This window comes from Callithrix jacchus, chromosome 2 (assembly GCF_049354715.1).
Source record: "Callithrix jacchus isolate 240 chromosome 2, calJac240_pri, whole genome shotgun sequence".
NCBI lineage: Eukaryota > Metazoa > Chordata > Mammalia > Primates > Cebidae > Callithrix > Callithrix jacchus.
The window spans coordinates 164,801,637-164,819,430 of NC_133503.1; the positions used below are offsets into that span (position 1 = coordinate 164,801,637).

A 17,794-nucleotide genomic window follows, 5' to 3' on the forward strand; every position below is an offset into this window, starting at 1 on the left:
TCTCTCATACCCAGGTTATGTGGTATACAAAAAGCCCCTTTGTGGGAGAGCTGTATCTAGCCCTGAAAAGAAAGCTTTTCTCCCTCCCGGTCTTAAGTTACTTACATTACTCATTCATTTGTTCTATATAGCATGTCTGTTTACTTTCAATAGAATCAAACTTTATTAACTAAGTTAATTTTGATTTTACTGTTTCTTAACATGGTTAATTTCTATTTCAGGTACTCCCCTTCTTCCGTTTCTCCTCACCAAAAAAAAAAAAAAAAAAAAAAGTTTTATATGGAGAAATGGGAAACAGGCACAACTGATATACATTTTTTCTTATCTTTTCTGTTTTTATTTCGTGGTTTTACTTTGTGGGTGTTTCTTCAATTTTATCAGTTGAATATTAAAATTTCAGTGACCATATTTTCTATTTCAAAACTTTATTTTCTGAAATTTTCATTTCTTTAGTCTGCTGTTATTTGCTCCACAGATGTAATAACCTGGTCTGAGGATGACATTGAAAAAAAAAGTTTTCCTCTGTTCCATCTTGTTGTGTACCTTCTGTGCTCTCTGCTCCTCATTTTTTTCTGTTCATTTTTGTCTTTGATACGTGGCCCTTTTTCAGATATTTGGTGATTTGTGGCTGTCCACTTAATATTTAAGAATAAGATACTAAATGCCAGGCTCATGTGGGTGGAACTTACTGATTGCTGGGTTTTCCTATATCTTGAATAGGTAGGGACTTGTCCATTTTATTACTGTATATCAAATGGTAATAATAGCAAATATGTTTTCTTGTATCAGATATTTCAGAAGAAACCTTCCCATATCCTTAAAATCCTTAGCTTAGCTGTTAGTGCTCCAGGAGCTGAGTGTGAGAAAAGAGATGCAAGTCTCAGTAGTTAGTACGTTGACTTCTCTTAGCCCCCATGTTTTCCTCAGCATGCCTTATCCCTGCCTTAAGTGTCCTTGAGAGCAGAGCTGGTTCAGCCTTACTAGAGGAAATTACAGGTCTTATTCCCCAGTATGGGTGAGTTTAAAAGCTTCTTACTTCAAGTACTTGTCCTGTTTTCAGCCCCCTATGTTTCTAATTTCTAAGGCTTCCCAGGGCTTTTTTGTGCAGACATTTATTTCTTACTGGCTTCTATCCCTGTAGGCTTAGGTTTCAGCTTTTTCTTGTAGTTTAGTCTTTATTACCATTTATCTGTTGTCCTCCTTGGTGACTTCTCTTGATTGCTGTTGTATCTTTTGTTCTTTTTGTCTTTATATGCCTCTTTTATTGCTGATGTCATTTTAGTGATGTTTCAAGAATTGGAGATGAAAGATTTAATCTGCTATGTTTAATGGGAAATGTATTTTGACTTTTCTGATCTTCCTTTATAGACATCCCTTTCTCCATCCTTTGTAGTTGTATTTGTTATGAATATAGTATAATTTTCAATTTTGTAGCCTGTCTAGTTACTTTATATATTTTGTTTAATCAAATTTTCTCTTATTTTTTCATATTTGAACAGATACCCTTTTTTACCCCATGAACCTACAAATCTTCTAGAAATAAAAGTATTAGATTACTAAGGGATTAGTATTTTTCTAGAGGAACAGTATCTTATAAAATTTTTTTGTTTCAAAATAAATTACTGATTTGCCTCTTCTCTCAGACTATCCATGCCCTTTAAGATGTAAGTCTGGTATTAGAATGCTAATTTGTGACCTTTGTTAGAGAATTGCATATTTTAGAGTCCTTCGCCTAGAGGATTAGTAGCTTATTTATTAAAAATGACTTCTTGGGAGCAGGCATGTCCAAGTAATGGTTGTTACTTATGTTGAAAAAAGTGTTAAGAATATATGGATACATAGAGAAGTTAAAAAGAATACTTCAGGCTGGGGGCAGTGGCACATGCTTGTAATCCCAGCACTTTGGGATGCTGAAGTGGGTAGATCACCTGAGCCTCAGGTTTTTGAGACCAGCCTGGGCAACATGGCGAAGTCCTGTCTATTAAAACTACAAAAATTAGCCAGGCATGGAGGCATGTACATGTGGTCCCAACTACTCAGAAGGCTAGGTTGGTAGGATCACTGGAGCCCAGGGAAGTGTAGGCTGCAGTGAGCCGTGATGGCACCACTGTACTCCCGCCTGGCTGACAGAGCGAGATCTGGTCTCAAAATACAGATAAATTAGAAAAATTTAAAAGCAAAAAATGTAGTTTCTACATACGATGTTTTTTTTTTCCAGCAAGTATATTAAAGATAAAATGTTATGATATTTTATTAAATGAATTAAGGTATTTCTTGTTAAAATGTCTTATACTTTAGGACACATAACAACATAGTCGGACATATAACAACATATTTGCTTGCTAGTTTATGAACAGTGCTTAAATATTACTTCCTAATGGTCTAAAATAATATCCCCCCACCCCAACTTTAGTTACTATATCCGTATTTTGCTTTTTCTTCAAAACAGTATCACTTCTTCAGACTATATTTATTCATCTATTTTTGCCAATTAGAATAGGGCCTTTGTTTTATTTATTGCTTTGTAATGACTTTCTAAAATAATGTATAGCACATTGAAGGTATTCAGTAAATGTTTGTTAAAAGAATGAAAGATTAAGCATTTCCACCTTATAAGAGAAAATATGTCAAGTTTCAAGTAGATGCTGAAATTATTTGAAGTAACTCATGAGATATAGAGGAAGGCAAGCTAACGTAGTCACATGCAAATGATAATATTAGAAACTCGAATTACTGATTTGGATTCCAAGACCATCTTAGCATTTCTGCTTGGTGCTGCAAGTGTCTCCTCCCCATGTCAAAAGTATCTCACAAGTGAAGTTCATTTGGAAGATTTTCATGTATTTTGACAATTTTATAGCTTAGAGAATTATAGATAGGACAATTTACTTTGAAAGACACATCTTTAAAATGCGTCTCTACTTTTCTTAGCTGGATGAAAAAGAAAGTCGACGTCTGTTCCAACAGATCCTTTCTGGTGTGGATTATTGTCACAGGCATATGGTGGTCCATAGAGATTTGAAACCTGAAAATGTCCTGCTTGATGCACACATGAATGCAAAGATAGCCGATTTTGGTGAGGATAATTTTATTGTTTCTTATGTTCATTTCTGATGTCCTTATTTTCAATAAACCTATGTAAAAAATTACATAAAGTAATAGACCGAATATATCAAAGTATCCTATTTTGTCTATGAACATACAAAAAGAAGAAATGTGAAGAAATCATCTTTTCTTAGCTTTAAATATCTTATTATTATTTTATAGAGACAGGGTTTCGCTTTGTCACCCAGGCTGGAGGGCAGCGATGTGATCATAGCTCACTGCAGCCCCAAATTACTTGGCCAGGTGACCCTCCTGCTTCAGCCTCCTCAGTAGCTGGGACTGCAGGGGTGCACTACCATGTCAGGCTGTTTTATATTTTTGTAGAGACTGGTTCTCGCTATGTTGCCAAGGCTGCTTTTGAACTCCTGGCCTCAAATGATTCTTCTGCCACAGCTTCCTGAAGTATTGAGATTACAGACGTACACCACTGCATCTGGCTCTTAAAATATCTTTAAAATTAAATTTTAAACAACTTAAGTTGGTAGCATTAGAGAGACCAATCGAAAGGAGAGTATTTATGAAGGAGAAGGTAGCAGCCTTATTTCCAATATGTTCAGAAAAATCAAGTATGGAAAAGAAGAAAAGTGAGTGGAATTATTTAAAACTTTGAAAGCCAGAAGGTGAACTATATGAATTTTAATTATTTAAAATTATTTGAAACAATTTTTTAATTAAAACAAATTTTTATATAAAATTATTTAAAAATGTTTTAAATGATAGTAAACTATAATTTGTTTGAAGAACATTTGATTGTTAAAAATGAATTTATTTTGGCTGGGCGCAGTGGCTCAACGCCTGTAATCCTTTGGGAGGCTTAGGCGGGTGGATCACCTGAGGTCAGGAGTTTGAGACTAGCCTGGCCAACATGGTGAAACCCCATCTGTATTAAAAATATAAAATTAGCTGGGCATGGTGGCCTGCACCTGTAGTCCCAGCTACCTGGGAGGCTGATGCAGGAGAATCTCTGGAATCCACAAGGCGGAGGTTGCTCAGTGAGCTGAGATCAAACCATTGTACTCCAGCCTGGGCAACAGAGTGAGACTGTCTAAAAAAAAAAATTTATTTGTTCTATGTTTCCTATATGAATTGCCATTGACTTTACTAAATCTAAGAGCAAAAGGAATCTCTGTAATTCTTTTCTTTAGGTTGGTTTTAGTTCAAATCAGATAACTTTTTTTTTGAGACAGAGTCTTACTCTGTCACCCAGGCTGGAGTGCAGTGGTATGATCTCTGCTCACTGCACTCTCCGCCCCCCAGGCTCAGGTGAGTCTCCCACCTCTGCTTCCCACGTAGCTGGGACCACAGATGCGTGCCACCATACCCAGGTAAGTTTTTTTTGATTTTTGGTAGAGATGGGATTTCACCATGTTGGCCAGGCTGGTCTTGCACTCCTGAGCTCAAGTGATCCACCTGTCTCAGCCTCCCAAAGTGCTAGGATTACAGGTGTGAGCCACCATGGCTGGCCCAGAGAACATTCTTTTAAATATTTTCCTCAGTTTTGACTACATCTATATATCTCTCTCTATATATATATGTCTAATCTATTTAAATGTTTAGAGATTAACTGAAAAATGCTGATCAAACCTGAGCTGGTTGGTGTTGGTTTTTTTTTTTCTTTTTTTTTTAGCGACTGGCTAAACTATTTGAATTTCTTATTCCTCAGTTGATTATTTTTATAGGGAGTGTTTTTGAGGGAGCAGTGGTTTCTTTTTGGAGTAAAAATATGAGGGAACTTTGAAATTCAAAATTTTTTTTTTTTAAGGAATCAGAACAGGCTTAATAGGAACTTTGAATTTTAATCCTCCTGTTCATCGGTTATAGATTATTTTCCCTAGTAATTTCTGTATTAATAAAATTTAAGTCTGGGCATGATGGCTCAGCCCTGTAATCTTAGAACTTTGGTAGGCTGAGGCGGGCGGGTCATGAGGTCAGGAGTTCAAGTCCAGCCTGACCAACATGGTGAAACCCTGTCTCTACTAAAAATACAAAAATTAGCTGGGCAGGGTGCTGTGTGCCTTTTATCCCAGCTACTCAGGAGGCTGAGGCAGGAGAATCACTTGAACCTGGGAGGTGGAGGTTGCAGTGAGCCAAGAGCGTGCCATTGCACTCTAGCCTGGGTGACAGAGCGAGACTCTCTCTCTCAAAAAAAAATTAAAATAAACAAAAAAACTCTTAAACATGCCACATTTTTTCTAATAAGCAAAATAACCAATAGCTTAATATCTTTGCATTAAACTCTAACAATGCTTTACCTTTATATGTTGAAAGAGATTACACATTTTAGAGCATAATGGCAGAATATTTTGCTACAGTAGACCATAGGATTTTGTTGAAGCAAATAACAAAATGATGATTTATCATTTTAATGTAAACTCAATTTTATTGTTTAATGGGGTTTTAATTTTTGTCTTTGGGAAATCTTTTGAGTAGCTGATTTTGTGCACTTTCAGGTCTTTCAAACATGATGTCAGATGGTGAATTTTTAAGAACAAGTTGTGGCTCACCCAACTATGCTGCACCAGAAGTAATTTCAGGAAGGTAGTATTTGATACCCTGCCACCCTCAATACATTTGAAATTGTCTTTTTCTCCTAGATTTTGTTAGTATGTAGTTCATATTTAATTCTAATGAAAGGAAAGAAATACAAGGCTTATTCTTTTCTTAACCATGTTATAAGTGAATGAGGGTTAAGGATTACAAGTCAACATTATGTTAGAGTTGTTAGAAGAGAGTACATTACTTTTTTTCCCTGGTAGAAGAAATGGAAAGTTTAAAGCTAGGGTGTTTAAAAGGTAGGTAAGACCCTGGAAACTTGAATAATACAGAAATATCTAGTAGGTAGAAGTGGTTTACTATTTACTTAGAGGAAAAATTAAACAGGTAATACGTAGCTTTAATTTTTTACATAGATGGCATTTTATAGTACCTTTATGTTTCATGATAAAATGTCTTGGGGAATTGGGTTGAAGTAATCTTTAGACCACATTTATGATGAATCTTTGTTCTTTAAACCTTTTAGAAACTGCAATATTATGAGAATTTTTAAACTCTCAACTAACCACCAATATTCAGAACATGATGATATTTATTTGTACAGTATAGCTTTTTGAATAGTTTGTAAAATAGGAGAATTTAATGTTTTTAAGAGTAACTCTTTGTTGTTCACTGTGCTTCTGAAATTGAAAATGGAAGCTCAAGTTTGCTAGTTTTTATAATGAACTTTAATAACATTTTATCCAAACCATGCTTATTTGTGTGAGTATTCAGCATCTTGATTAATTTTAGAATGTAGAAATACTGTAGTATTTTCTTTCTGTTTTCATAGGCTTGTTGGCCTAGACTGCCCAAAGAAATGAGATTTTTGGAAAAATATGGCTATCAGTGAGACAGGAGTACCTAATTTTTTCTTTTTTTGAGATGGAGTTTTGCTCTTGTTACCCAGGCTGGAGTGCAATGGCGTGATCTCGGCTCACTGCAACCTCCACCTCCTGGGTTTTCAGGCAATTCTCCTGCCTCAGCCTCCTGAGTAGCCAGGATTACAGGCATGCGCCACCATGCCCAGCTAATTTTTTTGTATTTTTAGTAGAGACGGGGTTTCACCATGTTGACCAGGATGGTCTTGATCTCTTGACCTCGTGATCCACCCGCCTCGGCCTCCCAAAGTGCTGGGAAGGAGTACCTAATTTTAGATTTGTCAAGTTTCGTCTTTTTAAAAATATTAATGTCAAAAATTATTTTAAAAATTAAAAAAATTTTATTGTCTATCTTAATTCTTTTAGGTAGAAAATAATTCGGGACATGGAGACTGTGGAAAGTGTTATTTAAATAAATAAAAAGAAATGTTATAACTGTGCATATATACAGTGAGTTATTACTGAAATTAATTTTTCTAATTTGGATAAGGTCTTCAAGCTCTCAGTATATGAGAACTTTTACTTTCTTCTTTTTTTTTGAGATGGACTCTCATTATCACCACGGCTGGAGTGCAATGTCAAGATTTCAGCTCACTGCAACCTCTGCCTCCTGGGTTCATGTGGTTCTCCTGCCTCAGCCTCCTGAGTATCTGGGACTATAGGCATGAGCCACCATGCCCAGCTAATTTTTGTATTTTTTTGGTAGAGATGGTGTTTCACCATGTTGGCCAGGAAGGTCTTCATCTCTCAACCTTGTGATCTGCCTGCTTCAGGCTTCCAAAGTGCTGGGATTACAGCTGTGAGCCACCCTGCCCAGCACAATAACTTTTACTTTCAAAAGAATATTTATTGATCAGTTCAGCAATATATAGATTTAAAGAGATCCTTTTCCTGAATCTAGACTTTGAATGGGTGGTCTAACTAGTCTGCATCTAGTTAAGGCAGTTGACTAGAGTGTACTGCAAATAGGATTTAAAAATCTTCTATGAACCACTTGGCTTTCTTCCATAGCCTCACGATCCTTTCACCTTGTTGTAAGGGGTCTTGGGTTATTGGGATTGTGGGTTCAGAGTCCATTACTAAAGAATATTCTCACTTAATGAAATACCACTTAATCTCTTCTCTGTAACAAAAACCAATGGTTTTAAATTGAATAGTGATATGTTTGTTCACGTTTTGGCCCTAGTAAATAGTAAGAACAGAATTTTAGCCATGGAGTGTAATTTACAAAACTTCTTGACTTTTGTTTTCAATGATAATACTGTTAGAATTATGTGTAGCATGTAGTAGTGGCTATAGAAACCAAATTCTGCTTATGAATTCTTTATGAAATATCCATATTTGAAATGTTTGATTATCAGATTCTTAGGTTAAAATGATTCTTTAATCCAATTGTTATATTTCCTGTTGCAGATTGTATGCAGGCCCAGAGGTAGATATATGGAGCAGTGGGGTTATTCTCTATGCTTTATTATGTGGAACCCTTCCATTTGATGATGACCATGTGCCAACTCTTTTTAAGAAGATATGTGATGGGATCTTCTATACCCCTCAATATTTAAATCCTTCTGTGATTAGCCTTTTGAAACATATGCTGCAGGTGGATCCCATGAAGAGGGCCACAATTAAAGATATCAGGTAATAAAGCAATTTGGAAGTTATCAGATCTGATAGTATCCATGATAAAAGTTAAGTGAAAAAACAAAGGTGCAGAACAGAAAATATAGTGTAATCCTGTTTTTATGTGAAAAAATAGAGTGTATAGACACATTTTATTTTGGTATTAAAAATACATAGTAAACTGATTACCTTAGGGAAGTAAGATTAGTAAGAGGGAGGGGCTTTCACTTTTTACTTACACATTTTGTTTTGAAATTACATATATGTAATATATTTAAAATATTATAATATTACATGTCAATATAATAGTGAACATTATATTACTTTTTAAATTAACAAGCTAATGAAAGCCTGGTGCAGTGGCTCACACCTGTAATCTGAGCACTTTGGAAGGCTGAGGGAGGAGGATCATGTGAGCTCAAGAGTTTGAGACCAGCCTGGATAACATAGTGAGGCCGTGTGTGTGTGTGTGTGTGTGTGTGTGTGTGTGTGTGTATATGTACACATCTTTTTATTTATTACTTTTTTTGACATAAGGTCTTGCTCTGTCACCCAGGCTGGAGTGCAGTGGTGTGATCATAGCTCATTGTAGCCTGTAACTGCTGGGCCAAGTGATCCTTCCATCCTAGCCTCCCTAGTAGCTGGGACTATGGCATCCACCACCATGCATAGCTGCCTTTTTTTTTTGTAGTGACAAGGTCTCTCTATTTTTGCCCAGGTTGATCTTGAACTCCTGGCCTCAAGTCCTCATACCTTTCCTCCCAGTGTTGGGATTACAGGTGTGAGCCAGTATGCCTGGTGTTAGGATTAATACTTTTCAGTAGTACATTTGTGGTTTGCTATTTGATTTCCTATCTCATGAATTATTGTATTTTTTCCTTTTTTTAATCCCAAGGAATGAGAAAATTTTAACTTAATTGACATATTTTTCCCAGTAGTATACATTCAATATATGCAAAATTCCTGTTTTGTAGGTAAAAGTCAGTATTACCAGTTTCATCTGGTTCAACCTACTATTTTAAATAAGACAAAAATGATGACAAATTTTCTTCTCAAATTTGGGTGAGCCATTTCTGATGAAGACTTAAACAATTTTACTGCAAGCTTTGTTTCTTCTTTTTTTTTTTCCGTATGGAAATTTTGCCCTCTTTGGTCTTTTTTTTAATTTACTTTATTCTTTTATTTTTTTTAATTGCATTTTAGGTTTTGGGGTACATGTGAAGAACATGCAAGATTGTTACATAGGTACACATGTGGCAGTATGATTTGCTGCCTTCCTCCCCTTCACCTATATCTGGCATTTCTCCCCCTGCTATCTCTCCCCAACTCCCCACCCCCCACTGTCCCTCCCCTATTTCCCCCCAACAGACCCCAGTGTGTAGTGCTCCCCTCCCTGTGTCCATGTGTTCTCATTGTTCAACACCCGCCTGTGAGTGAGAACATGCAGTGTTTGATTTTCTGCTCTTGTGTCAGTTTGCTGAGAATGATGGTTTCCAGGTTCATCCATGTCCCTACAAAGGACATGAACTCATCGTCATCTGATATGGATCTAGAAATAGTAAATAGGAAAGCAGCATGAGTGTAATGAAGAAGAAGGAAAGATTATATGTAGAACTTGAAGCTTGATTACTTTCCACTTAATACACATGTTTTAGACTAGCTAAAAAAAGAGACTATGCATGTCAGGGCATGATTTTACCACCAAAGGGAAAGGATACATCATTCTCTAAAATTTATATTTTAAAACTACCTAGGTAACAAATGTTTTCACTTGTGTTTTACCTATTTTCTTCCAATTAAAATGTAATACATGACAATTGAAAAAGACTTAGAAAAACATCAAAAAAATTACCTTTAATCCCATAACCCAGAAGATAACAATTGTTCTTTTGTTTTTTTTCCTCTCTGGATCCTTTTTTTTTTTTTAAGTTTAACATAATGTTTGACATAGTGCAGGTCAAACATATTCTTAAATATATGAAGTTAGGGAATTAGAATAGGAAATCATTCAGGGCATGGCCTTTCCAGTCACTTAGAACTGAGTTACAATTCTGGTTCTGTCACTTACTGTCTTTGTGATGTTGAGCATGTTCTTTGATTTTTTTTTTTAACCTCAGTTCCTTCATTTAAAACAAGGAGATACTATTATCTTCATATAATTGCTTTGAGAATAAGGGGAGACAACATATAGGAAGTGTTTAGCATAAAACTTAGCACACAGTAAGTACTCAATAGTTGTCTACTATTTTTCTTGTTATATTATTTGCACTTAACATTATATCAAAAGAGAATTATAATGAAGCTACTTAAGATATGTCATCTTTCTGAGCTGGAAATAAGCTGTTCTTTGTCATTGTCATTTGTCCCATACTTTTTCCCCCGTTGGTACATCAGTGCATGCTCCCTCTTTTTTTTTTTTTTTTTTTGAGTTGAAGTCTCGCTTTATTGCCCAGGATGGAGTGCAGTGAGTGGCGCAATCTTGGTTGGCTGCAAACTCCTGCTAGCCGGGTTCAAGTGATTCTCCTGCCTTAGCCTCCCGAGTAGCCGGGATTATAGACATGCACCACCATACCTGGCTAATTTTTGTATTTTTAGTCGAGACAAGGTTTCACTATGTTGACCAGGCTGCTCTTGAACCCCTGACCTCATGATCCACCCGCCTCGGCCTCCCAAAGTGGGATTACAGGCATGAGCCACCGTGCCTGGTACATTCTCCGTCTTAAAACTGGAGGAAAACTGGAGCATTTCCCTCAACATACACGATGAAGTGTGAGCAGAAGAGGAAACTTTCAGTGGAAAAAGTGATAATAATATAGTATGGGTATAAATATATATTAATTCATAATCTAAATTCCTCAAACTATTACTCTTAGTCTCTGCTCTATTCAGAATTCTTCTCCTGATCTTGCCATTCTCTCTCAGGGAACATGAATGGTTTAAACAGGACCTTCCAAAATATCTCTTTCCTGAGGATCCATCATATAGTTCAACCATGATTGATGATGAAGCCTTAAAAGAAGTATGTGAAAAGTTTGAATGCTCAGAAGAGGAAGTTCTCAGCTGTCTTTATAACAGAAATCACCAGGACCCTTTGGCAGTTGCTTACCATCTCATAATAGATAACAGGAGAATAATGAATGAAGCCAAAGATTTCTATTTGGCGACAAGCCCACCTGATTCTTTTCTTGATGATCACCACCTGACTCGTCCCCATCCTGAAAGAGTACCATTCTTGGTTGCTGAAACGCCAAGGGCACGCCATACCCTTGATGAATTAAATCCACAGAAATCCAAACACCAAGGTGTAAGGAAAGCAAAATGGCATTTAGGAATTAGAAGTCAAAGTCGACCAAATGATATTATGGCAGAAGTCTGTAGAGCAATTAAACAATTGGATTATGAATGGAAGGTAAGAAAGAAGTAACATTTTGATTATTAGCATATTTGGCAAACCCGTATTCTATAAAATATTTTATAGAAGAACTACTTTTGACTTTGATTTTGTTATACCATGTGCTAGGTTGTAAACCCCTATTATTTGCGTGTACGAAGGAAGAATCCTGTGACAAGCACTTACTCCAAAATGAGTCTACAGTTATACCAAGTGGACAGTAGAACTTACCTACTGGATTTCCGTAGTATTGATGGTATGTACATCACACAAACAATGTACATTAGACCTTGTTACTAACTTGGTATTTTATTCTTTGATTCTTTTGAAGCTTCTTGACTTGTTCCTAGTAATTCAGTTGCAAAGGAATAGAAAATGTGACTTCTTGTGCCTTTGCAGTATTAACATTTATGAGTCTTATTATTTTTGTAATCTTAATAGAATGCTGTCCTTTTAAGATTATCATCTTGTAAAATCCTTAAAGCTAGGTGCAGTCTGTTCGTAAGGTGATAGTTTTCTGCTGCATTTGTTTTTTTGGTGTGGTTCATTTTGGAAAGAGAAAATGTTTTATTTAGAAATAAATACTGACTTTCCCATGAGTTTTTATTATTAAGTAAGTTTTCAGCACTGGCCATTTCAATTGCATTGAGATACGGTGTTGAGCGTAGGTGTGGTGGCTCATGCCTATACAGTCCAGCACTTTGAGAGGCCGAGGTGGGAGGATCGCTTGACTCCAGGAATTTGAGACCAGCCTTAGCAACACAGTAAGACTCTGTCTCTACAAAATTTTTAAAAAATACAGTATCACCTTTGCTTATGGAAGGTTACATAGAATTATTAGATAAGGTTCACCTATGAATTTTTTTCTTCTTTATAAATTCAAAGATTGTAAACACATAGTAGCAGAAAGACACAGATTTGAGCCATGATATGTTGGCCAAACCGGTTTGTCTGGTTATCTTTATGTCTCTTATAGTATGGATCTGCTAACGTATACTAATACAGTCTGAAATATGGAATGGGTTTTATTTTTCTCATATGTGGATCAAATTTGCAACCTTAGATTTACTAGTCCTTCAGTATACCAATTGAATACCATTTTTGTTTTTGTATTGTGTTTCCAACTTTAGTTTTTCATTTTTGTTTTTGCATTGTGTTCTCAACCTTAGTTTTTCTTTGATTTTTATTCATTGGATTTGTTGCTTTTTTATGAAATGCTAAATGAAATATGAAGGGAAAGTGGAAAGTAAAAAGCACTGAGCTGAGAGGAGAGTTGAGTTCTAGACTAACCTTTTTGTTCATTTGTTACCTTAGGTAAATCACTTCTCTGGGTTTTCTTATTAATAAAGTGAGGGGTTGGATGAGATGGTTTCCAGTATACCTTCTAAATTTTAAGTGCATTGATTCTATGATTTTAATATAGAAGGATTTTTTTTTTGCGATAGAATAATATTTATGAATCCTTAGATTGTTAGTTTGTTGAGTTTCTTAACCTTGGATTGCAACTGATGAGTAACTATACTGTGCCCTACCTTGATTAGCCATCTTGAGAATACATACTGTATGTAAAAAAGGTGAATGGTGTAATACAGGCTCATTGCCTCTATTTTAGAAGGTATTTAGAAAAAACATACTTTTTTTTTTTTTTTTTTGAGACGGAGTTTCGCTCTTGTTACCCAGGCTGGAGTGCAATGGTGCGATCTCGGCTCACCTCAACCTCCGCCTCCTGGGTTCAGGCAGTTCTCCTGCCTCAGCCTCCTGAGTAGCTGAGATTACAGGCATGCATCACCATGCCCAGCTAATTTTTTGTATTTTTAGTAGAGACGGGGTTTCACCATGTTGACCAGGATAGTCTCAATCTCTTGACCTCATGATCCACCTGCCTCGGCTTCCCAAAGTGCTGGGATTACAGGTGTGAGCCACCGTGCCCGGCCTAATAAACATACTCTTGATAGCTGGCCAGTAGCCCCACTTAACGAAGCAAATTCAATATTGTTACAAAAATTTTGGGCGTAAGGTCATAGAGTATAATAAATTGAAATTCTTTTTACCCAGATGAAATTACAGAAGCCAAATCAGGGACTGCTACTCCACAGAGATCGGGATCAGTTAGCAACTATCGATCTTGCCAAAGGAGTGATTCAGATGCTGAGGCTCAAGGAAAATCCTCAGAAGTTTCTCTTACCTCATCTGTGACCTCACTTGACTCTTCTCCTGTTGACCTAACTCCGAGACCTGGAAGTCATACAATAGAATTTTTTGAGATGTGTGCAAATCTAATTAAAATTCTTGCACAATAAACCTAAAACTTTGCTTATTTCTTTGGTAGCAATAAGCATGCGTAATAAGTTGTAGCCAAATGATTCCATTTGTAATCAAGTTATACATAATTATAACTGAGGACTGGCGTTTGGAATGCAATTTGCACAGGGATTGGAAAATGATTAATAGTTAAAAGCCTAATATGCAGAAATCAATTAAGATCATTTTGTTGTTCATTGTGCAGTATGTATATAGGATAATATATACGTCTCTCAGGCTCACTTGATTTTTGGCTATTTTATATTTAGTGTACACAGGGCTTTGAAATTATTAATTTACATAAAGCCTTCATATATTATTACATGTTATATATTTGCTTCATAAATTTATTCAATAAATATTTGCCTAGAATTCTCAGAGACCTTTATAGGTGATTTTGTTTTCTGGGCTCTTTAACTACTTAAATAGCTGGTATCTTCCAGCATTAGTAACAATCTGGATAACTTCTTCCATATTCCCCCTCCTTTTTTTTTGAGATGGAGTCTCACTCTTGTCACCCAGGCTGGAGTGCAATGGCATGGTCTCGGCTCACTGCAACCTCCACCTCCTGGATTCAAGTGATTCTCCCGCCTCAGCCTCCTGAGTAGCTGGGACTACAGGCGTGTGCCACCACACCTGGCTAATTTTTTGTATTTTTGGTAGAGAGGGTGTTTTACTGTGTTGGCCAGGCTGATCTCAAACTCCTGGCCTTGTGATCTACCCATTCAGCCGCCCAAAGTGCTGGGATTATAGGTGCAAGCCACTGCACCCAGCCTCCATATCCCCTTTTAAAATTCCTAGTGTATGCTAAGTCATTATCAGATATCAAACCTAATTTAAATTTTATTTTAGCTTTACAAGTCCAGAAACAGAATTTATATATTCAGATACTGTAGCACTAATTTTAATCTTAAAATTTTCCCACTGTATTCTGTACACAAAATGTTCTTTTTGTTACAAGAGCTGAGTTGCACATACTGTAAATAAATAAATTAGTTTTGCCAGTTTCTTAAATTCCTCTGGCTCATCATGTCAGTCAGTATTGGGTATATGCTAACATTGCTAGTTATTTGATTATGTATCTTTGAAATTGATTCAGTGCATAGCAAGACTATCTCTTAAAATCTTTAAGTGCTTGGCTATGACTCCCCCCCCCCCCAAATTTATTATGAACATTTTTAAAAACAGAAAAATTGAAAAACTGTAGGGTAAGCGCACATGTATGTCTACCGTTAAGATTCAGCAGTTGTTAATGTTTTGTTATTTTATTCTCTATACCTACATATGTATAAAGATACAACTAGTTATGCATATATATGCATATATGTATGTGTGTATGTATATATGTCCCCCGAACCATTTGGATGTTACAGACATACTTATCACCATGAAAATACTTCAAGCATCTCCTAAAGATAATGATATTCTCCTAAAAATACCATAATACTACTGTGAAATTAATAATTCTCCAATATCATCTAATCAAGCCATATTTAAATGTCTGAAGTTATCCCCCAAAGTTCTTTATAGCTGATTATTTCAAACCAGGATCCAATTAAAGTTTACATATGACATTTGGTTATAACTCTTTAGTTGGGTATAACATTATTTTGATAAAATGTGGAGCAAATCAATTCTATTGATAAACGGTCACATTTGTTTTGGACTTCAATTACTTTTTAAAATATAAGCATTATGGGAACTGTGTAAAGATAATTGATCTTCCTAAGGTCTCTGATTTACACTGATATTTTCTTTTTCTCATTCTTAGTAATAGCATCACACAATAGATGTAGATGAAGATTTAGTCACCTGAGATACAATTGGTATCATGTGTATGCTAATAAATTAATATTGTATCACTCATATTTGCCTTATGCTAACTTTAAGAAATCGATTTTTTTGTATTAATCATTTTCCCATTGCAACAGAGCTATATTTTTTCTATTTTAAGAATCATATATTAGGATGATTTTTGGCAAGTACAGTAAGGACCCGTGTAACCAGATCATGATGAACTCATGTGTCATGATGGCTTGCATAAATGGTGACTCTAGTAGATTTGATTCAAGCACTTGTAGAATCATGCACTGAATTCAGAAGAAAAATCTTGCTGCTTTTTGTCCAGGGCTTGTTTTATTCAACTTCTAATTTCAAAGCTATACAAAGTAATAGAACTTCCATTTAAAAATGAGTTCAAAAGTGTATTTATAACTTGTATGTTGGCCCTCTCTTTAGGAGATTCTAATTTTATATAGGGTCTCTAAATGCACAGATGTTCCTGATGTTAACAGAAGACTGTATTTTTAAAGTTTCAAATTTGTATATAGAATTAAGTAATGGTTCTATATAAGCTGTTGTGGGAGAGGGGAAGAAAAGAAGGAACCAATTAAATAGGACTTTCTAAAAATTGTTAATTTTGTAAACTTTGCCTATAAGTTATTGTGATTCCTTTTAGTTACTGTGTTTTATCTTGAAAATATTTAAATATTGCACTTGTATAAATAGTATGATAAATGCACAGACAATTGCAGTAAATTCTTTTTAAGCTAGGGTATTTGAAATGACAACCTTTGGTTAAGTGTGTCAAGATTGCAACAGAATTTTCACAAAATTTTGTCGTTTGCAAATTCTTACTAATATTGAAGTGGTAAGGGAGTCAATGCAAATGATTTTTAATCTTTTTAAAATTATCTTTTCAGCAATTTATATTTTTTGTGACTTTATGCAACCATATTTTTACTTTGTCTTGACAACTGAAAGATGTATAAGGTTTTTTTTTTTTTTGCCAGAAATGTACTGTATACATAGTTTTAAATATAACAGATTTTACTGATATGTAAAAATTTTGCCATTAAAATAATTGATTTCTCACTGAGAATAATTTTTCTACCAGGATGGGGCATATGGGAGCTTAATATATCACATCTAATTTAAAATAATTTTACTGAAATAAACTCCATTGCTTTTACTTTATTTTTTTTCTTGAGATGCTTTTGTAATTTTTCAGAGTTTTAGATTATTTTATACAAAATCCTTCTCTGCCTAGCACTGCTCTTTTTGATGATGTAGTGACACCATTCACATTGAATTAATGCTTGGTAACCTGTGGCTAGATGTAGAACTCTATGCATCTATGTTCTGACTGGCACCTTTAGAACTTCAGAATGAAAGAAAAGTGTGTGTTGTCCAGATCTTTTTTTCCCTTAATTCCTTCCCCCATCTTCCCACCCATAACATAAATTTTATTTCCATTTTGAGTTCTGACAAGAATGAAATTCCACATACAACTTAACTGTAATTTGTTGGTAGGTAGAAGTTAATATTTGTGGTTCATGTATATTTTGACCAAAATATATTTAAGTATACAATTTCAATTTCTTGATTTAGAAATATGATATAATAAAGAAAAACTTCATTTATCATCTTTTACAATGTACTTATGTGTTTTGAACCTCTGGAAAAACTTGGTGAAAATAAAAGGCTAAGTATCTGTGCACCTTTCTTTTTAACAATGTACTGGCTGGGTGCAGTGGCTCACACCTGTATTTCCAGCTCTCTAGGAGGCCGAGGTCGGTGGATCACCTGAGGTCAGGAGTTCAAGACCAGCCTGGCTAACATGGTGAAACCCCATCTCTACTGAAAATACAAAAATTAGCTGGCTGTGGTGGTGGGCACTTGTAGTCCTACCTACTCGAGATGCTGTGGCATGAGAACCGCTTGAACCCGGGAGGTGGAGGTTGCAGCAAGCTGAGATCATGCGACTGCACTCTAGTCTGGGCGATAGAGTGAGACTGTGTCTCAAAAACCCATCAAAACAACAACAAAAAACAATGTACCTAAAAATATAAAATATATTTTATTTTAATGTGCCTGACCACATTTAAGTTCTCAATCATTGTGATTTTTGTCTTGACCACCTGAGTCTTGATGTCATCTAACAACCAACGACTTGAACAAAACA

The 17,794-nt window shown here is 35.5% G+C and overlaps 1 protein-coding gene across 5 annotated transcripts in view; it reads left to right on the forward strand.

Moving 5' to 3' along the window:
- Positions 1-17,329, forward strand: part of PRKAA1 (protein kinase AMP-activated catalytic subunit alpha 1) — a 40,420-nt gene extending 23,091 nt beyond the window's left edge. For 4 of the 5 annotated variants that reach the window (XM_035291629.3, XM_035291631.3, XM_035291633.3 and 1 more), the window contains 6 exons: positions 2,932-3,076; positions 5,556-5,643; positions 7,932-8,156; positions 11,061-11,547; positions 11,659-11,785; positions 13,585-17,329. In XM_035291629.3, coding sequence (XP_035147520.2) covers positions 2,932-3,076; positions 5,556-5,643; positions 7,932-8,156; positions 11,061-11,547; positions 11,659-11,785; positions 13,585-13,829 — 1,317 coding nt within the window. In that variant the 3' untranslated portion in view covers positions 13,830-17,329. The remainder of the gene's footprint in view (positions 1-2,931; positions 3,077-5,555; positions 5,644-7,931; positions 8,157-11,060; positions 11,548-11,658; positions 11,786-13,584) is intronic. The other variant, XM_078365542.1, reaches the window with a different exon arrangement.
- The last annotated feature ends 465 nt before the right edge of the window (positions 17,330-17,794 follow it).